The sequence below is a fragment of the Aethalodelphis obliquidens genome, unplaced genomic scaffold (assembly GCF_003676395.1).
Source record: "Aethalodelphis obliquidens isolate GAN/ISIS:26980383/991018 unplaced genomic scaffold, ASM367639v1 scaffold3, whole genome shotgun sequence".
Taxonomy (NCBI): Eukaryota; Metazoa; Chordata; class Mammalia; order Artiodactyla; family Delphinidae; genus Aethalodelphis; species Aethalodelphis obliquidens.
In genome coordinates, this window is record NW_020837947.1 from 81,765,510 (window position 1) to 81,788,203 (window position 22,694).

The window sequence follows — 22,694 nt, forward strand, 5'->3', positions numbered from 1 at the left end:
CAGCCACCCACCGCCTCTGCAGGAGACCCTCCAACACTAGCAGGTAGGTCTGGTTCAGTCTCCTATGGGGTCACTGCTTCTTCCCCTGGGTCCTGATGCACAGACTACTTTGTGTGTGCCCTCCAAGAGTGGAGTCTCTGTTTCCCCCAGTCCTGTCAGAGTCCTGCAATCAAATCCCACTGTCCTTCAAAGTCTGATTCTCTAGGAATTCCTCCTCCCGTTGCTGGAACCGCAGGTTGGGAAGCCTGACGTGGGGCTCAGAACCTTCACTCCAGTGGGTGGACTTCTGTGGTATAAGTGTTTTCCAGTCTGTGAGTCACCCACCCAGCAGTTATGGGATTTGATTTTACTGTGATTGTGCCCCTCCTACCGTCTCACTGTGGCTTCTCCTTTGTCTTTGGATGTGGGGTATCTTTTTTGGTGAGTTCCAGTGTCTTCCTGTCAATGACTGTTCAGCAGTTAGTTGTGATTCTGGTGTTCTCGCAAGAGGGAGTGAGAGCATGTTCTTCTACTCCACCATCTTGGTTCAGGCTCAATAATTGGAAGTCATTGTTTTTAATAATGGCAGGGAACGTGAAACACAACATTTGGGAAAATGGTTAACTCTACAGTGGGCATGGCATTAGGTTGAGCTCTGGGTAGATCAGTGTTCCAGTTACTTCTGTAATTCATAATCATCATATATGTGACATGCCACGAAAATATTATTTGAAGCATAAAATAATACATTAAAAACTTTAACATTCCTGCCTGACAAACTAATCCTAACTGCACCTTCTGGAGGAGGGACTTACTTGTTGATGTGTCAGCTAACTATCCCTGGTTTAATCAACTGCTCGGGGAGGAGGTGGGGTAATAAAGCCACCAGCTGCCGGTGGACGTGAGCAGTGAGGACTATGATAGACGTGTGCACAGCAGGCATGACGGGAGCAGGTCTCGGAGATGCCTCATTCTCCTGGAGGTGCTCAGGACTTCAGACACGTGGAGTTCAGGACAGTCAGGAAAGGACTCATGCATTATCATGGGTGCATTATTTAAGCTTCCCTATACAATAGGTATAAATAATAGTTGTCTTCATGGAAACAACCTAAATGTCCATCGACAGAGGAATGGATAAAGAAGATGTGGTACACATATACAGTGGAATATTACTCAGCCATAAAAAAGAATGAAATAATGCCATCTGCAGCTACATGGATGGACCTAGAGACTATCATACTAGGTGAAATAAACCAGAAAAAGACAAACATCATATGATAGTGCTCCTATGTGGAATCTAAAATATGATGCAAATGAACCTATTTATGAAACAGAATCACGGACACAGAGAACAGACTGGTGGTTGTCAATGGGGAGGGGTTTGGGGGAGGGAGGGAATGGGAGGTTGGGGTTAGCAGACGTAAGCTTTTATATATAGAATGGATAAAAGATAAGGTCCTACTGTATAGCACAGGGAACTATATTCAATATCCTATGATAAACCATATGGAAAAGAATATATATAAAAAAGATTGTGTGTATATATATGTATAACTGAATCAATTTGTTGTATAGCAGTAATTATCACAACATTGTAAATCAACTATATCTCAATAAAAAATTTTTAAAAATGCAAGCTGAAAGCTGAAGGACAGTATCAAAACTAAAATTATAAAAGCAGGTAGACCATGAATTAATTTTTATTGGAGGACCTACTTACTGGTGGTATGTAGCATCTTTAAACATCATTTGGTACAAGGTAATGTTATTTGTTAAAATTTTTAACCCATCTATTCATTATTTTCCCCATCTTCCACCCACTGCATCTTGTTCCCTAGCAATGGCACCAGCTGTCACCAGCCGATATCGCAGCTTTGTGATTCCAGTATTTTTGTATTCAGTATACAGATTGCATTGGTGTAAGGAGATTAACGTGACCATTTTAGAAACATCAGATGCTGTAATTCTGATAAGAGTTGTTTGAAAAACAATAACAAAGATGCAAAGGAGAAGACTAAACTAAATAATTGAAATCTACTTTTCCAAGATTATACAACCCCACAAAAAATAAATTAGAAGATCTATCTATCTACCTATCTCTATATTAGAGAAAATGTGCTTTATTTAAGTTTCTAATAATAGCAAATGTTTATATAGCTCTTACTGTATGCAAGGCACTGACCTAAATGCTTTATGTATGATGACCCCTTTAATTAAAAAAAAAAAAAGACTATGAGTTAGTGCTATTAATATTATCATCCTATTGTGCAGATGAAGAAACAGGCACAGAGACAATAAATAATGTACTAATTAGTATGCCAGTTGGGCAGTGGTAGAGCTGGGATTTGAGCCCAGGTAGTCTGGCTTCGAAGATCATTTTAACAACTTTCTAAGATTCCCCCTCAAGTCTGTTTTAAGGTGCCACTGTTGAATGCATCTCATAGTAGGTCACAGTCAAAATCACTTAATTATAAACTAGAATATGTGAAGCTGAGGTCTTATATTTTGAAGGCTAAATTCTAGTAACTCAAAGTTTTGACAATTTCAATATATATTTGGTATGCATTATTTAAACTATAAGGGAAATATGAGCATGTATAGTCCAATACCTTTAGTCCAATACCCCAGTACCTTGAAGATCAATCAAAGTTTACACACACACACACACACACACACACACAGACACACACACACACACGGATGCATTTAGAAAGATATCAGAACATTTTTTTTTTTGTCCTAATGACTAAGAGCTGCTACTGGTGATTAGTTGGTGAGCCTCAAGGACACTATGCATTCTGCTCTTGCAAGATAGTCCCACGTGGCAAAGAACCATCATGACCAAAATGCCAAGAATGTCCCATTAAGAAAGCTGAACTGGCATACTTCCCTTTAAAGGAGGTTTACATTTTCTGAAATGAGCTTGTCCACTTTGCGGGAAAGCTGGCACAGATGAAAGTATTAGAAGATACATTTATATCAAGATATATTTAATATATAAGAATAAAGACTATGAAAAGGCTTTGAATCTGTTTCACAGGAATATTAAATTCTTCCAATTTTCTCTGACTTGGAAAGTAGCTGCCATGACCTGGCCCACTGAGGTTATTCACTCTGCATTCCAATAGAATGTTCCTGAAGTTAAAATGTCCATCATGGCTTGACTTCAATGCAAGCTGAGACAGCTATTATAATGCCCTTCATTCCCTAAGAATGTGTACCTGCTCTTACCGAAAGGCAGAGCAAACTGTCATAAATGCTGAATGATTTTGGTTCGTGGAGTAAGTTTATTTTACCATTGAAAAATAGACAATGAGAAATGTGGCATGACTTAGTGGGAAGATTAAGAGACTTTTCGGTCAAACAAGGGATAAAGGCTGATTTTACCATTTTCTAAAAGAAAATTTCTTAATTTCTTAAGCTCTTATTTCTTGCCTCTAAATATAGGGATGCTATCACCCCTTGCACCTTCTACCCCGTAAAGCTGGGGTAAAGACTGAATTTCAAATTCCTCATGAAAACAGTTTTTTGGACTATGGCACAATATTAAAACCATCACCAATGGAATAAATAACAGAGCACGTGATTCTTTACCCCTAGTAAGAGTAGAGGGGTAAAAAGAGAACTTTCATTACTTTTTCTTATTTCTCCTTAGTCATGACCTCTGAATACCTTTGGCAAAATTAAGGGAAGGAATATTAATTAAGTAACCAAGTGAGAAAACTTAATGTGCTTTGTCACGCTTTATAATGTACCTAATGAGCTATATGAGACAGTGATGGTGCTAAAGGAATAACACACCCGTGTGTGTGTGTGTGTGTGTGTGTGTGTGTGTGTGTGTGTGTGAAGGACTCTTCCCAGACCCTTGTCAAAGAGGAAAGGTCACACTACCCACTAGGCTGGGGGCTCTCTCAGCAAGACGGTCTTTAGATCTGGGCAAGTAGAAGGCACTCATATCTATGTGTGTACAAACTGATTAATTCTAAAAAGCCAAATCACCTTACCTTCAGACAACATAAGAAAAGTTTCCAAATCTCTAAGTTAATGTGACTATATTTCAGGCTCCAACCCCTCAAATCTCCTTCCAGTTTTACTCGAGTGTTTGGATAAATCCTTTCTCTATTTCAGTTCTAACACTATCTTAATTAACTTCTAAAAATCCTTGTTTTGGGAATTCCCTGGTGGTCCAGTGGTTGAGAATCCATGCTTCCACTGCAGGGAGCACGGGTTCGATCCCTGGTTGGGGAACTAGGATCCCGCATGCCACGAGGCGCGGCCAATAAAATAAAATAAAATAAAAATCCCTGTTTTGCTCCTGTATCTCGGGGAGCAGCATACATGCAGCTTGGTCATCTTTTGCAAAGCTGTAGTTAATCTCTCTCAACACTCTGACATTTATCATGAGATAATATCCTTCCTGTAATGAATGGTCAAAACCTTGGGCTATTTTTGAGTTTTCGCTGGAATCAAGCACCAAGTTGCATGTATTTCACCTCTGCAATATCACTGTGCACTCCCTTTCACCTCTGTTTTCCTAGTTTAGGTTCTAATTACTTATATTTTAGACTATTATAATAATCTCTCAAGTTTTAACATGAAAATTTAGCAACTAATTATTGAGAACTTACTCCAAACATCTACTAAGTACTAGCGGCTCCAAGAAATGGTCTTTGCTCTCATAAAGAATATGATAGAAAGAACAAAAGCACAGGCAAAGGCCTCAATTCTATGCATTTTGTAGAACACGCTGTGAAAGGAATCTTCCTTTAAACACAACACGAACCACATCACCCCATGCACCCAGCCAGAGGAGGAAAGTGCTCACACAGACCACTGCCCATGCCTGGGCTCCAGCTGTTTTCCCATCGTGTTTTCCCTACATTGCCTAACATGCATCTGGAAGTCCAAACACCTGAATGAATGCTTCAGGTTTCATCGTGCTTTTCAAGACTGTAATCCTAATTAATCTCAGTAATCTCTTTGTATTAAATAATAGGGCATTGCAGTGATGGGGACTTTAGAATCTATTCTAAGGCTATCACCTTACAGACTCTGAGAAGTGATTTCCTCAACTAGTGACAGAACGGGGACATACACTGGGCTCTGACTTCTCACTGGAGATCTCTTCCCACGACACCAGGATCTCCCGTGACAGGGTTGGGGGGTGGGGGGAAATTAGATGCTCTATTAAGTGTATGGGCCAATGGTCAGGACATTCAGCATCCTGATGTACTGTAAGGAGGCAGAGAAAATGCAGAGACTCCCTTAGCTCCAACCATTGCTGCAGCTCCCAGTCTCTGGTGGAGAAAAATCCCTTCGAAGAAGACAGAAACAAGAAGGATATCATATTAAAGATGTGAATGGGGCTTCTAAGGAAGTAAGAGAGTAAAGCTGTGGGGGGCTAGAGCCTCAAGCCGGAGTAACTCCTGGGGTGTTTCTCTCCCGCTCCCAGAATCCCTCTTACTTTGTCCACAGGCCCCAGGGACTACAATGTTCAGCCTCCCTTCCCACTGTGTGCAACCATCTACTGCAGACCAGGTGGATTTCATAGCACCTCTAGGGCATTAGGGAACTGGATCTAGCTTCCTTATTCTTTTATCCAGAAAGTAAGTAGTATGGTCCTTCAGAACCTTTCTGAAACACTTATGCAGATGAATAAGGGAAACTGTGAGGAAAAAAATTTTTCATTGTGGATACCTGCCTTAGTAAAGTTAGTATATCTACAGTAAATGGTACACCTGATGTCCTGAAGGGGGAGTAATCTACATTTAGAGGAAAGCCCAGATTTGGTTTATCCTCCGAACTCCATCATAAGAACCCAAGTGAAGCTCCGGGGGGACAGCTGTCCTGGGCGGGGGTCGGGGGCAGGGTGCAGGAGAGGACTCAAGGATGTTCCCTGGGACAGGGACAGGAGCCCTGAGGTTGGGGAGTAGGTGCAATGGAGGGGGAGCGACACAGATACACATGGTTCCCTCCCTTCTGCCCTTTCCTCTCATCACTGAGATCGACCTCTGCAGACCCCTCAGTAGACGGAGATTGGGGGTAAGATGAAAAGTAACCTGGGTAAGAACACAGGTCACAGCAGAATACAGGCAAGAAGAAAAAAGAAAGAGGAAGGAAGATAGAAGAAATGCAAGCCAGAAATAGCAAGGAAGACAGGGCTGTGAAGGATGAGTACACGTACAAGGCATCTAAAGCCAGGGAACTACCTGGTCATTACGAAACTAAAAATACTGGTGCCACATGTGTCCTTCAGCCATTTCCTAAGAAGGTCCTCATTTTTCTTTAGCACCAGAAGCTGGCCGAGGACCACATAGCTCCCCCTACCTGGTCTGTTTCATGCTCTTTGGCCCTCTTTTGGGCAGGACAGTCACTGTCTCTGTAAAGTTTTTTAAATCAATAAAGTCAGTGGCCTTTAAAAAAAAAATAAATACTGGGGTTCCACTGAGCCACGTAAAAAACGACCTTGATTCTTGACTTTGCAATGACTGTGGCTAGTTCTTCCAAGCATAGTCAAGTCTCAATAGCATTAGATAGTTAGCATATTTCAGCGGCAAAATGTTAACAGAATGTTAGAAAAAAAGTTAGGCTTACATCTTGCCCATTAACTCCGGCCAAACCTGGATCTCCTTTTTCTCCTTGTGCACCCTAGAAAGAAACAATTTATACAATGAAAAATGTTACAACTGAAAACCTTTACTAAGAAAAAACAAGGGAGTTGCATTGTTTGGCTATTTATAACAACATGATTACTTCACTAATCCCTTGAAAGAAACATTTATTAAAAAACAATTCTGAGTCCTAAAACCGAAGAGAAGTTTAAAGGTTCAAAGAAAGTCGCATAAAAATGATTAAAGAGTATAAATAGAACAAGGATTATTTATTTTTTTCTATAAGCAACAAAGAATTTCCTGGAGGGCAATTTGGCAATATATATCAAGGGTCTTAAATCTGCTCACGTCATTGGGCCCAGTGATTTTGCTGCTAAGAATGTATCCTAAGGAAATAATCAGAGATGAAAAGTTTTAGGCAGTAAGATGTAGAGTGCAATGCTATTTATAGTAGTAAAAAGAGAAACATACTAAATGTCCAATAATAGGGAACTGGGTAGATAAATTATGGTATATAGATACAGTGGAATAAGCTGCAACCATTAAAATCATGTTTATGAATTTTATTTTATACTATAGGAAAGCTCTCACAATATAAAAAAGTAAGATACAAGTATTTGATTACCAAATTTAGTGAATAAATGTTAATCAATATCTATTTTTATTACTGTAAAGTTACAAATGTTCAAAATGGCCACTAATACCATTGTTGATGACACATCTCATAGCTCCATATATTTTTGTCTGAGTACTATCTGAAAGGTATATACTTTTATTGGTTCACCCTGCATAGCTATAGTATAATTCAAAAACTTAAAAAGAAATGCTTGTCTACCTGAACATCCACCTACCTACCTGTGTATAAATCTACCTATGGGTCTTAGAAACGCTATTGGAAGAAAACAAATCAGAAAAATAAATAATCTATGCACGCTGTGACTATGGACGATTTTATTTCCTTCAGTATACTCTTCACTGTTTTTCAAGTTTTAAACAAGAAACATGTATTATTTGTATAATATGTAAAGTGTTTAAAAATAAAAGAATATATTATGTGTAGAAAGAACTCATTCAAGTTCCAAGTGGATCACACATCACTCTGTGTGTGTATAGTAGTAATAGTAGTAGTAGTAGTTATCTCTCTCTGCTTTGTGCCACTAGGGTGATTTTATTCCCTTCTTTATATAGTCCTTTGCTCTTCATTTTTTAAGGCAATAAACATTATGATTTTTATTTGCAAAAAAGAAAAGCAAGCACTTCCTGGGCCAAGATGGTGGAGTAGGAACATGAGCTCACCTCCTCTCCTGGGTACAACAAACTTACAACTATTTATAGAGCACCTACCAATGAAGACTAGCAGAAGGGGTCTTCTACAACTAAAGATATAAAGAAGGAACCACAACAAGACAGATAGAAGGGGTGGAGACCCAGACCCATACCCCTGGGTAAGTGACCCACAAATGGGAGAATAATTACAATTACAGAGATTCTTCCCAAGGAGCAAGGGGTCTGAGCCCCACGTTGGGCTCCACAGCCTGGTGGTCCTGCACTGGGAAGACGAGCCCCAGAACATCTGGCTTTGAAGGACAGTGGGGATCACGTTGGGAGAGCCATGGGGGCTGTGCGAAATAGAGACTCCACTCTTAAAGGGTGCACACAAAATCTCACATGATCTGGGACCCAGGACAGAAGCAGTAACTTGAAAGGACCCTGGGTCAGACCCACCTGCTGATCTTGAAGAGTCTCTCAGAGGAGAAGGAGGCAAGTGGAGCTCACCCTGGGGACACAGACACCGGCAGCAGCCATTTGGGGGAGCTCATTCTACCATGTTGACACTGGCACTGGGAAGCACAACTGTGGAATCCTCCTTCTAGCTTATTAGCCCCAGGACCCAGACCCACACTGGCTCAACAGCCTGTAGGTGCTAGTGCTGGGACGTCTCAGGACAAGCAACTAACTGGGTGGGGGCAAAGCTCACCAGCAAGCAGGCTGCCTTAAGACCCCCTGAGCCCACAGCTGCCCCTGGACACATCCCTGCCCACCATAGGGCCGAAGATCCAGCTCCACACACCAGTGTGCAGGCACTAGACCTGGAACTCCCAGGGCCCTGCAGCCAGAGACCTGGGGCCTGGCCCCGCCTACCAGCCAGCCTGCTCTAGCTTCAGGACCAGCCTCACCCACCAGTGGGCAGACACCAGTTACAGGACACCCTGGGATCCAACCCCACTCACCAGCAGGCCAACACCAGCTGTGAGACACCATGGGCCACTCAGCCAGCTGCCCCAGATCTGACCCCACTCACCAGCAGGCTGAAACAAGCTTCAGGACACCCCAGACCCTAAAGCCAGCTGTGCCAGGAATTGGCCCACTCTGGGACGCCTGGGCTCTGCACTTAGAGACCCCAAGACCTGGATCGGCCTGCCAGTGGGCAAGACAAGGGTATGGGATTAAGAGATACAAACTACTATGGGTAAAACTGAAAAGCAACAAGAATATAGTGTACAGTACAGGGAAATATAGCTCTTGTTTTGTAATAACTTTAAGGAGAATATAATCTGTAAAAACACTGAATCACTATGTTGTACACCTGAAACTAATATAATATTGTAAATCAACTATACTTCTATTAACAAAAAGGAAAGCTGGGGTGGCAATAATTTTTCAGACAAAATAGACTTTAAAGCTATAAACAAGAGACAAAGAAGGACATTACTTAATGATCAAGGGATCAATCAAAGAAGATATAACAATTGTAAATATATATGAACTCAACATAAGAACACCTATATACATAAAACAAATATTAACAGACATAAAGGGAGAATTGTAACTAACACAATAATAGTAGGGGATATTAACACCCACTTACATCCATGGGCAGATCACCCAGACAGAAAACAATGAGGAAACACTGGCCTTAAATGACACATTAGATCAGATGAATTAAACAGATAATATACAGGACATTCCATTCACCAAAAAAAGGAATACACATTATTTTCAAGTGCACATAGAACATTCTCCAGGATAAATCACATTCTAGGCCACAAAACAATAATTTTAAGAATGAAATTATATCAAGCATCTTTTCTGACGAAATAGTCTGAGACTAGAAATTAACTACAAGAAAAAAATACAAAGAAACCACAAACACGTAGAAGCAAAACAATATGCTACTAAGCAACCAATGAATCACTGAAGAAATCAAAGAAGAAATGAAAAGATACATGGTGACAAATGAAAATGAAAACATAACAATCCAAAAATCTATGGGATGCAGCAAAAGCAGTTCTAATAGGGAAGTTTATGGTGATACAAGCCTACCTCAAGAAACAAGAAAAAGCTTAAATAAACAACCTAACCTTATACTAAAGGAACTGGAAAAAGAAAAATGATCAAAATCCAAAATTAGTAGAAGGAAATAAATCATAAAGATCAGAGGAGAAATAAATGAAATAGACACTAAAAAATAATAGAAAATATCAATGAAATAAGAGCTGGTTCTTTGAAAAGACAAACAAAATTGATAAACCTTTGGCCAGACTCATTAAAAAAAACCCCAAAAGATGGAGGTTCTAAATCAATAAAATCAGAAATGGAAAAGGAGAAGTTACAACCAACACCACAGAAATATAAATAGGATCATAAAAGATTACTATGAACAACTATATTCCAATAAAATGGAAAACCTAGAAGAAATGGACAAATTCCAAGAAATGTATAATCTCCCAAGACTGAACCTGGAAGAAATAGAAAATATGAACAGACCAATTACCAGTAATGAAATTGAATCAGTAACAAAACAAAACAAAACTCAAGTCCAGAACCAAATGTCTTCACAGGTGAATGCTACCAAGCATTTAGAGAAGAGTTAACATCTATCCTTCTCAAACTATTCCAAAAACTTGTAGAGGAAGGAATGCTTCCAAACTCATTCTATAAAGCTAGCATCACCAGATAAAGATATCACAAAAAAGAAAGAAAACTACAGGCCAGTGTCACTGATTTAAAAATCCTCAACAAAATATTAGCAAACTGAATCCAACCATAGATCAAAAGGATCATACATCATGATCAAGTGGGATTTATCGCAGATGCAAGGATGGTTCAGTATTTGCAAATCAGTGTGACACATCACATTAACAAATTGAAGAATAGAAATCATATAATCATCTCAATAGATGCAGAACAAATTTTTCAAATTCAACATCCATTTATGACAAAAACTCTCCACAAAGTGGGAATAGAGGGAACATACCTCAACATAATGAAGGCCATATATAATAGGCCCACAGCTCAAATCATACTCAACAGTGAAAAGCTGAAAACATTTTCTCTAAGATAAGGAAAAAGCCAAGGATGTCTTCTATCACGACTTTTATTCAAGTAGTATCAGAAGTCCTACCCACAGCAATCAGACAGAAAAAGAAATAAAATCATCCAAATTGGAAAGGAAGAAGTAAAACTGTCACTGTTTGCACACAACCTGATACTATACATAGAAAACCCTAAAGACACCACCAAAAAACTACTAGATCTCATCAATGAATTCAGTAAAATTTCAGGATACAAAATTAATACACAGAAAGCTGTTGCATTTCTATACACTAACAATGAACTATCAGAAAAAGAAATTAAGGAAACAATTTCATTTACAGTTGTATCAGAAAGACTAGAATACCTAGGAATAAATATAACTAATGAGGTAAAAGACCTGTACTCTGAAAACTATAAGACACTGATGAAAGAAATTGAAGATGACACAAAGAGATGGAAAGATATACCACGTTCATGGATTGGTAAAGTTAATATTGTTAAAATGATCATACTACCCAAGACAATCTACAGATTCAATGCAATCTCTATCAAAATACCCAGGATATTTTTCACAGAACTAGAACACCTAACCCCCAAATTTATATGGAATTAGAAAAGACCCCAAATTGCCAAAGAAAGCTTCCAAAAAAAACAAAGCTACACATATCACATTCCCTGACTTCAGATTATACTACAAAGCTACAGTAATCAAAACAGCATGGCAATGGCACAAAAACAGACACACAGATCAATGGAACAGGACAAAAAGCCCAGAAACAAACCCACTAACCGATAGTCAATTAATCTATGACAAAGGAGGCAGGAATATACAATGGAGAAAAGACAGTCTTTTCAATAAGTGATGCTGGGAAACCTGGACAGCTATTGTATATGTAAAAGAATAAAGTTAGAACATTTTCTCACACCGTATAGAAAAATAAACTCAAAATGAATTAAAGACCTAAATGTAACTCTGGAAACCATAAAACTCCTAGAAGAAAACATAGGCAGATCACTGACATAAATAATAGCAATATCTGTATGGATCTGTCTCCTAAGGCAAAGGAAACAAAAGCAAGGGTAAACTAATTGGAACTAATTAAACTTAAAAACTTTTGCACAGCAACAAAAACAAAAAAAACAACATAATGAATGGGAGAAAATATTTGCAAATGATATGACTGATAAGGAGTTAACATCCAAAATACATAAACAGTTCATATAACTCAATATCAAATAAAAAAACAACCCAATTAAAAAATGGACAGAAGACTTGAATAGACATTTTTCCAAAGAAGATATACAGATGGCTGACAGGCAATGAAAAGATGTTCATCTTTCAATGAAAAGATGTTAGAAAAATGCAAATCAAAACTACAATGAGATATCACCTCACACCTGTAAGAAGAGCTATCATCTGAAAGACCACAAATAATAAATGTTGGCAAGGATGTGGAGAAAAGGGAGCCCATTCCCACTGTTGGTGGGAATGTAAATTGGTGCAGTCACTGTGAAAAACAGTGACTGTATGGAGGTTCCTCAAAAAACTAAAAATAGAACTACCATATAAGCCAGCAATTCCACTCCTGGGCATATATCTAAAAAAACAAAAACACTAATTTGAAAAGATGCATACACCCCAATGTTCACAGCATTATTTGTAATAGCTGAGATATGGAAGCAACCTAAGTGTCCATGAACAGATGAACATATATAGAAGATGTGGTGTACACACACACACACACACACACACACACACACTGGAATACTACTCAGCCATAAAAAAGAACGACATTTTGCCATTTGCAGCAATATGGAGAGGTCTGGAGGGCATTATACTTAGTTAAATAAGTCAGATGAAAGACAAATACTCTATGTTATCACCTATATGTGGAATCTAAAAAAAATAAAAGGAATGAATATAACAAAACAGAACTAGAAAACAAACTAATGGTTATCAGTGGAGAGGGAGAGGAAGTAAGGGCACCATAGGGCTATGGGATTAAGAGGCACCAACTACTATGTATAGAACAAATTAACTACAAAGATATACAGCACAGGGATATATAGCCATTATTTTGTAATAACTTTAAATGGAGTATAATCTATAAAAATATTGAATCACTATGCTGTACACCTGAAACTAACATAATACTATAAATAAATTATACTTCAATAAAAAAAAAGAAAAGCAAGCACCTGATTTTAAGAGATAATATTTTAAATATTTTACAAGGAGAAATACACATGTACAGTCCCAATTAAGTGCCAGCAGCACAAACCACCCCAAAATGTGCCACTTTGGCATGTGGACTGCATTGAGCTAAAGGCAATTAAGCCCCGTAAGACTCCGGAACAGCTTTTTTCCCTCTCCCTTAATTGCCTAAAAGAATTTAGTAGGGGGCTTGGCCCAGAAACAGAACTATTGCCAGGGATAACTTTGTATCTAAAGAATTGTCTACATGACAGGCAAACATCTGCTTACCACACATATGCCCTTCTCATCCTTCGGTGAGCTGTCTTCCTCCCCTTACAAGCCTGGCCTGTCCCACTCCTTAGGTCTGATGGCGGATAAGCCTCAACTGCCTGACTGCCTTTGGGTGTCATATTTTTATGGGGCTTTGGTACTAAAACTTTCTTTTTCTCCTGTTAGTCTATCATATGTCAATTTAATTATTAGACCCGTCAGAGAACCTAGAAGGGAAGAAGGGAAAAGTTTTCTACCCCTACGCAATCATCTAAGACTATGTGTTATTACCATATAGAAAACACAGGAAATGAAGTAAAAATAATTTGATTACTTGCAATACAAGAAATACATATAATATATAGGATAAACAAAAGGCCACACAAACATATTCAGTGAAATACATTCAAGAAATAATGAAACTGAAGATGTTAAACTGGAAATGGAGGGTAAGGAGATGCTGCAGAGCTGGGCTCTCCAGGCTCGTAGCCGCTGGCCACACATGGCTATTTAGTAAAATTTAAAATTCAGTTTTTCAGTTTCCCTAGCCACATTTCAAGTGCTCAGTAGTGCCGACTATATTGGACTGCGCAGGATATTTACATCACCACAGAAAATTCCACTGGACTGTACTAATCCAGAGAGTGGCATATATGACAGAAAGCAAAATAGAAATTAAGAGGTTCAGAAATACCCAAGAAGAAAATATCTAGTAAGGGGATCCAAAACAACACAGTGTCTAGATATCGATATAAAATGTATTCCGCACAAGTTAATAGAATAAACTGAATTCTTTGACACAAGAAGACAAATATAATTCCATAGATAGCATCATTGACTTTCAGAATGTAACTAAAAATGAATACAGTCTTTATTCAAAATTAATGGTTCTCATAGACAGAAAGCATAAGCAACTCTAAATATTAAAGAGATATGTGTCTACAAGGAAACCTGCAACTTGTCAGTTATAAAAGTTCAATAATAACAACAATAATATAGAGAACAGAGCCGATAGTCTGATGGGGTTTATGCGGCATGGCAAGGGCACAAGAAATGTGGCAGATGGCTAAAGAAGAAACATGCCGCTTCAAATTGATCAGTGGCAAAAATGCAATCAATTTTAAAAAGTATTACTTTTAGTATAAGAAGTAGGGGCCATGGTGATCAAATCAGGTTCATTAAAAAAAAGTCGTTTACTTTATTATCACTGTCACCAACCCTTCTATAATGTTTACTATGTGCCAAGCACTGCTTTAAGCATCCTGCAATTCTATGACAATCTGGGGTAAAGATACGATTATTACCCTCATTTTACAGGTAAGGGAACTGAAGACAGAGAGGTTAAGTAACTTGCCCAATGTCACACAACTTAAAAGGGGCAGGATCCTGATTCAACCCAGGCACTATGGCTCCACAATCTGTGCTCTAAAACTATTAAGCTCATTTGTTTTTAAAACAGACTGGGGATAAGCAAAAATACAATGCAGAAATCTGGTTTTCTGCAAATCAGGAGGCAAAGTCTCTGACAATGCCCCTCAGGGTAGGAAACAAATATCAGCCAGGTACTATCACTATTGATGAGCTTGTAACTGGCAGAGGACCTCCCAATCGATCTCTCTCTCTCTCTCCCTCTCTCTCTCGCTCTCGCGCTCTCTCTCTCTCTCTCTCTCTCCTCTCTCCTATTAAGATCTCTTACTCTTGGCATCATTGACAATTCCTCCTTGCGAGGGCTCTCCTGTACATTATAGGATGTTTAGCAACATCCTGGCCTCTATTCACTAAAGGCCAGTAGGTAGCCTCTCCTGCACCCTACCTACCTTCAGTCTTAACAAATAAAATATCTCCAGATATTAAAATATCTCCAGATATTGCCAAATTTCCCATAGAGGGCAAAATTGTCTTCAGCTGAGAACCACTGATATATATTATGAACATTTCATTTCATATTCATGATATGAAATGTTAGACAGAAACAATATGCTATATAAACACCATGGACTTTATTAGGAGTAAGTGCAATCTTGCATTAAAGTGAATTCTGGATGGGTTAGATACCCCACTTAAAAATAAAAATGTTAAAGGAGCAGAAGAAAATATAAGTGAAACAGCTTAGAACTCATGGTGAGTAAGGTGTCTCTAAGTATAGAAACAAAAAAAAAGAAATTCATAAAAAATAATACATTTGACAAAACACTAATTATAAACTTATAAGGCAAAAATATAAACTAAACTAAAGGGCAAGTGACAAAATGGGGGAAAAAAAGCATCATATGGTGGCTTAATGCTTAACATCATTAATACACAGAGCTTTTATCATTCAGAAGAAAAAGAATAATATACCAACTGGTAATTGAGCAAAGGACACATCAGGCAATTACCCATGAGGAATACAAAAGAAATGCTAGATGACAATTACTAATATTTTAACTGGTATTAATTCATCAGGTTATATACTGGGACTAGGTGAGCTCTAAAGTTTCGTTATTGTAAATTCTATCATTCTTTGAAAGCAGTGGGAGTTCTATATCCAGACAGAAAAAAAAAAAGATATTCAAGCATTGCATACTTAAATCCCAAACAAAGTTGACAATAGTAACCAGCTGTTCCTTTTTTGTTCATTGAGAAGAAAATGATTGAAAACAAAACTACAGCATTAATAAGCCAGAATTAAAGAAAATTTATTTGACATCAGAGGTTGTTAGAGAGTAGTTGCATTTAGATTGTTTCTCAGTGTTAGGATAAATTCAAATGCAGAAGATTCAAAAACAAAACCAGTAGAACATCTCTGGAGATTTCTTTGAAAATACGATCATTCTAGTCTGACAAAACTTAAATGCAATCCCAACCAAAGGAAAGAGGATAAATGGAAATCAGATTACATTTAAAATTCTTCCCATACCCATTCTTTGATGAAACTATTTTCAAAACTATACCAAAATTTATGAAATAATGCCATTTGCAGCAACATGGATGGACCTAGATTATCATATTAAGTGAAGTAAGTCAGACAGAGAAAGACAAATATCATATGATATCACTTATATGTGGAATTTTAAAAAATGATACAAATGAACTTACTTATAAAACAGAAACAGACTCACAGACATAGAAAACAATCTTACAGTTACCAGAGAAATTGCAGGGGTGGGTACCGGGAGTAGATAAATTAGGAGTTTGGGATTAACATGTACACACTATTATGCATAAAACAGATAAACAGCAGGGACCTACTGTATAGCACAGGGAACTATATTCAATGTCTTGTAATAACCTATGATGGAAAAGAATCTGAAAAAGAAGGTATATGTAACTGAATCACTTTACTGTATACCTGAAGCTAACACAATACTGTAAATTAACTATACTTCATTAAAAAAACTATACCAAAATTTAATATCCTTCGAAACAAAATCACAATGCCTTGGTATGCAAAATACTGTGTTCAGGAAAGTAGTGAAACTCTTTTACAGAGTTTGGATTAATCTATTATTATCCACAATGCAGGTAGTTATTAACATTACTGATATTTCAATAGATAGTAGCAATAACACACTGGCTTCTATTCTGTGTGCTTTACTATATGCCAGGCTCTGTGCCGCCCACTTTACATAGAAAGGGCTTGTGATACTTGTAGCAGTAACTCTGCAAGTTGCATGTTCTCATCCCCTTTTACTGATGATAAATCAGTAGCTCAGAGGACATATGTAACTTTCACACACCCAAAGAACTCCTCCTGCTATCCCAAGTTATTTGCTGTTACTCTGACCTCCTAGGGACTTTCCTTCACTTGGTGTAATTTACCTTGTACCACATGCCCTAGCTCAACTCTCAGCTGAAGCTGTGTTCAGTTCCTACGGACTCTTAGATACTGTCAACATCTAAGGGGGTGGGGGGAATTCAAGAGCCCTTGAAGCAATCCTCCACCAAAGGGTAACTGGAGTTGACGGATTAATGTGTCAGCTTCCTGTCCTATAGAGAGACAACCGTAAAGCACATTCTACAGGATTCCTCAGGGATCCCCAGCACGTCTCAGCCTCAGTTGCCTACAATGATAAGTGGCTAAAAATGTGCCTTTTTAAATTAGCTTTTCCCCATCCCTTTACTCCTGCTTCTTGAGACCCCTGTTAAATAAACTACCTGCTTCTAAGTCAGGAGAACCCAAGTGAAAACAGTGTCCATCAGACCCCAGTGTCTTCATTTCTGTCTGCATTCTTACTTCATCCACTCTTCTACCACTACTCTGAACACACTTGTTCTTCTATCTCTCTGATGGAGCCAACCTCGAGTCCAACTGCCCACCTTCTCTCTTGTTCCTCAGCTGCTGAACAATCCTAGAGAAAGTCACACAACTGGGCCGACAATGCCATTATAAAATCATGATCACTAACCTCATTCTAGGTCCTTACGCTACTCCGTTTCCTTCAAACCCTCAGTATTAAGATTCCTGATCTTACCCTCGGATGAGCATGGTGCCCAAGGAGAAAACAGACGCTGTCACACAAACTTTCCCTTAATGCCTTGAAATCTACGAATTCACTTACATTGATACCGTCCTCTCCTCTATTCTAAAGCATGGAAGAATTGTTTCATCCTCTGTTCCATCCCCCTGCTCCCACTGAAAGAGGTTGTTGAATCTTCTATTAAAACAAAACCTCTCACTTCCCTCTCCTGTTGGTTTCTGCTTCATCTGCTCCTTCTATTTTCAAATAAGCTTTGGAAACAGGCTCTGATACTTCTTGTCTGCATTCTGTTCCTTCTCACTCAGTTTGCAGGCCACTCCAGATTGACTTGGACCCTCCCTGTTACTCAAAACCCGCTCATGCCAAGGTCTCAGGTGACCACCAGATGCCGTACAGTCTTTTTTCTCCTTTGACCCATCGGTAGCATTTGATATCTTTTTGACCAAACCCTCCTAGAAATAACTGCTTGCTGAGACACTATATTTGTTTGGTTTTTATTCTACTTCAGTACCCACATTTCCTCATTTTCTTTTTTTGCTGCATCGTCTAAATGTTGCTCTTCCACAGGGATCTGCAGAAAACAGCTTCTTCTGTTTTCATTTTCAGCAGACTTTCCCGGTATAATCTCTATTTTTATAGCTAGAGTCACCATCTATATGCTGATAAGCCCCAAATTTCTACTTTCAGCCTTAAAATATAAATTAAAAAATAAATATAAAATAATATAATATAAAATATAATATAAAATAAAAATAAATAATAATAAAATAAATAAAATAAATTTAAAAAATAAATCTTTTTAACAGATTTATTAAGGTATAATTTATACACCATAATACTGACATGTTCAGTTCACTGAATTTTAGTAAATTTATATAGTTGTGCCATCACCACCACAATTCAAGATTAAAACACCCTCACCCGGAAAAGTTCCCTTGTACCCATTTGTAGTCAGTTGCCCATCATAGCTACAGCCCAGACAACCACTGATGTGCTTTTTGTCTATATTTTTGCTTTTTTTCTAGAAATTTCATATAAACAGAACAGTACCATATGGAGGTTTTTTATTTTTTGGTCTGGCTTCTTTGACACAGCATAATTCTGTTGCTACATGGAAAAGTAGTTCATTTCTTATTTCTCAGTAGTGTTCTTTGTACGCATGTATCACATTTTGTTTATCCACTCACCAGTTTCCCGTTTTTAGCTATTCTAAATAATTCTGCTATGGACAATGGCATAAATATCTTTGTGTGGACATGGTTTTTATTTCTCTTGGGTAAATACCTAAAAGTATAATAGCCAGGTCACATGGTTAAGTGTATGTGTAACTTTTTAGGAAACTTCCAAACCAATTTCCAAAGTGCCTGTATCATTTGCCATTCCCATCCTCAGTGTAAAGGTGTCAAGTTACTACTACTCCTCACCAGTAGTTGGTATTGTCAGTCTTTTTAATTACAGCCATTCTAGTCAGTGCATACAGTTATCTCATGTGGTTTTCACTTGCATTTTCTCAATAATTAATGATTTTTTTCATGTGTTAATTAGCCATTCACATATATATATATATATATATATATATATTTTTTTTTTTTTGCAGTACACGGGCCTCTCACTGCTGTGGCCTCTCCCGCCGCGGAGCACAGGCTCCGGACGCGCAGGCTCAGCGGCCATGGCTCAGGGGCCCAGCCGCTCCGCGGCATGTGGGATCCTCCCAGACCGGGGCACGAACCCGTGTCCCTTGCATCAGCAGGCAGACCCTCAACCACTGCGCCACCAGGGGAGCCCACATATCTTCTCCAGTGAAGTATCCATTCAAATATTTTGCCCATTTTTAATGTTTGCCTGTCTTATTACTGCATTTTAAAAGTTCTTTGAATGTTACATATGCAAGTCATTTATCAGATACAATTCGCAAATATTTGCTCCCAGGATGTGGTTTGGCTGTCTATTTTTGTCAAGGCATTTTCAAATTTAAAAGCTTTAACATCTTTATTGGGGTATAATTAACATACTGCACATATTTAATGTGTGCAGTTTGATAAGTTTTGACGTATGTATACAGCCATGAAACCATCACAACAATTAAAATAACAAACATTGTGTGGTCTTTTAAAATTTGTTTTTTGTTTTTGCATTTCGTTAGTGACTATTGTGAGCATTTTTTCCTATGTTTATTTGTGATCTTTATTGTCTGAGTGTTCTTTTCAAATAATTTATTCATTTTAAAATTTGGATTGTTTAATGTTATTTATATATTTTGGATAAAATATATAAATTTATCTTTATCTTTACCCTTTATCTTATATGTAATTTGCAAAGATTTTCTCCAGTGTGTAGCTTGTTTTTTCATTCTCTGAGCAGAGTCTAAGAGACAGTTTTAATTTTGATAAACTCTAATATAACAACTTTATCTCTTATGGATTGGACTTTTAGTGTCATATCCAAGAATTTATAAACTTATTTATAAATAAATGGGTAAATGTAATAGATAACATGGAAGATATGGATTGAAATTCTTCCTTTTTGACATGAATATCTAATTGTTCCAAAGGTTTTGTTGAAAAAACTGTCCATTATCTGCTGAATTGTTTTTGTACCTGTGTTGAAAATAAGTTGTACATATATATGTGGGGTTATTTTTGGATTCTATACTTTGCCATTGGTCTATTTGTCGGTCATTACACTAACACTACACTTCCTTAATTACTTTATCATAAATGTTGAAACCAGGTAGTTTTAATCATTCCGTTTTTTTTTTTTTCCACTGGCTATACCAGGTCATTTGTATTTCTGTATGACTTTTAGATCATGTTTAATGTAATTATCAATAATTACATCCTTCTACCTTATAGATGTATTTTATGTTTCATATAACATAACCTTGAACAGCACAGGTTTGAACTGCCTGGGTCCACTTATATGCAAATTTTTTTCAATTGTAAATATGTACAATACTACAAAATCTGTGGTTGGTTGAATCTGTGACTGAGGAACTGCAGCTACAGAAGGCTGACTATAAATTTATACCAGAATTTTCAACCGCACAGAGATTCGGCACCCTTAACCCCTAGAGTTGTTCAAGGGTCAACTCTGTGTGTGTGTGCATCAATGTAAACCTTTAACAAAATAAACTTCATATGGGGACTCTCTGATTTGTGTTATTATCTGGTCTATTGAAATGGAGATAAATCTACTCAATATAGGAGAACAGAAACAATTAAACACACTTCTTTTGTGAATTGTTAAGGCTCAAAGGTTTCAAATAAATTTTCAGTATAATTAATTTTTCAGTTATGTAAACCGTTAAAATATCTTGTTTTCCATTCACTATTAAGAATCAGTAAGTTAAGAAATATCACTTTAAGCAAAACTCCTTTGCCTAAATGTTGTAAATTTGAAAATTAAAAGAATACACCTGCAGCATTCACTTGACTCTTGAACAACGAGGGAGTTAGGGGCACTGATCCTCTGAGCAGTGGGAAATCCATGGATAACTTCGAGTTGGCTCCCCATATCTGCTGTTCCTCCATATCTGAGTTTCCGCCTCCGTGGATTCAACCCACCACAGATGGCATAGTACCATAGTATTTACTGTTGAAAAACTCCGCAAGTGGGCCCACACAGTGCAAGGGTCAACTGCACTACTAACTCACATATATATATAGATTAGTTAATGAAAGGCAGTTACGAAAAAGAACTTTTCTTTTCCAAATAAGACATTCTTTTCTAACTTAAAGATATCTGTGACTTATCATCTTAATATAGCTTACAATCAGTACTAATTTAGTGCTTTGTTATTAGGGATAATGAGGATGATAAAGATGTGACTGATTATGTCTCTAGCAGCTAAATATATACTGAGAAACGTGATAGATTCTCAGAAACTGCCAAGCCAGAGCTTAATGTTCCAATTGTGATCTAGTGAAGTGAGTCTGGTGCTAGGAAACAGGAGGCCTGAGTCTAATTACACGTGTCTCTACAGCTGTGTAAAGTCTTTACCCTTATCGGCTTTTGGATTTTTAACTAGGAAAAGCAAATAACTTCTAAACCTACCTGAACACTACTGTTGCAATGCTGAGATGGAAGAACGTATATACGTAAAGTGTTACATTATGAATTACATTCCCAAGATTCTTTTAAAATAATGACTTCCTGAGGCTCTAAGAATGAATAGAGATAAAGGCTGAGACAACTTCTCATTCAGAGACAAGTGGCCCTGCTTTTCAAAGTCTCAGAAAGAGTCTGTCTTGATAAACTTATTTGTTACGTCACAGATTGTTCAAAATTCTTTTATCTAAATGGATAGGAGCCAAGATTACTCACCTAAGTGCATTTGTCACATAAACCTAATTATGTTATCTCTCCAAGGAGGAGAAAGAACTTAATCTGACGAAATAACTTTTATAAAATCAGCTTATATCAATTTCCTTTAATAACTAAAAATGCAGATCTATTGATAATTATATTGTAAATTTAATTTGGCTCATATGTCATATAAGAAGAGCAAATCCTCTTTCAAGAAACACTCTCACTGATGTATCACAAACCATTTCCAAGGTCTAGTTGACAGTCCACTATTTCAAATAATTTTAGACACAAAATGTTAATATAATTAAAGAATCTAGATGGTCCTTGGAGTTCAAAATAGCAAGAAGTGGTCTATGCTTTGATTTACTAACAAAACAATGGCATAATTCTGGTTAAACAAACATGGTTTTACACGAGCTTAAGTCATCCATTATTAAGTTGCCTTAGCCGTGGCTGCCCAGTTAACTGGCTAATTGCTATGGTAGGAAGGCCACCCAACTGACATTTGTATGAGGTCTAAATTCAAGACTCTCTTCTTGAAAGCTAAATCTT

General features: G+C 37.6%; 1 protein-coding gene across 1 annotated transcript in view; it reads right to left on the bottom strand.

The window, feature by feature from the left end:
• Positions 1-22,694, bottom strand: part of COL19A1 (collagen type XIX alpha 1 chain) — a 349,797-nt gene that overhangs the window by 202,445 nt on the left and 124,658 nt on the right. The window contains exon 11 of the mRNA XM_027093224.1: positions 6,574-6,627. Within this exon, the coding sequence (XP_026949025.1) occupies positions 6,574-6,627 (54 nt within the window). The remainder of the gene's footprint in view (positions 1-6,573; positions 6,628-22,694) is intronic.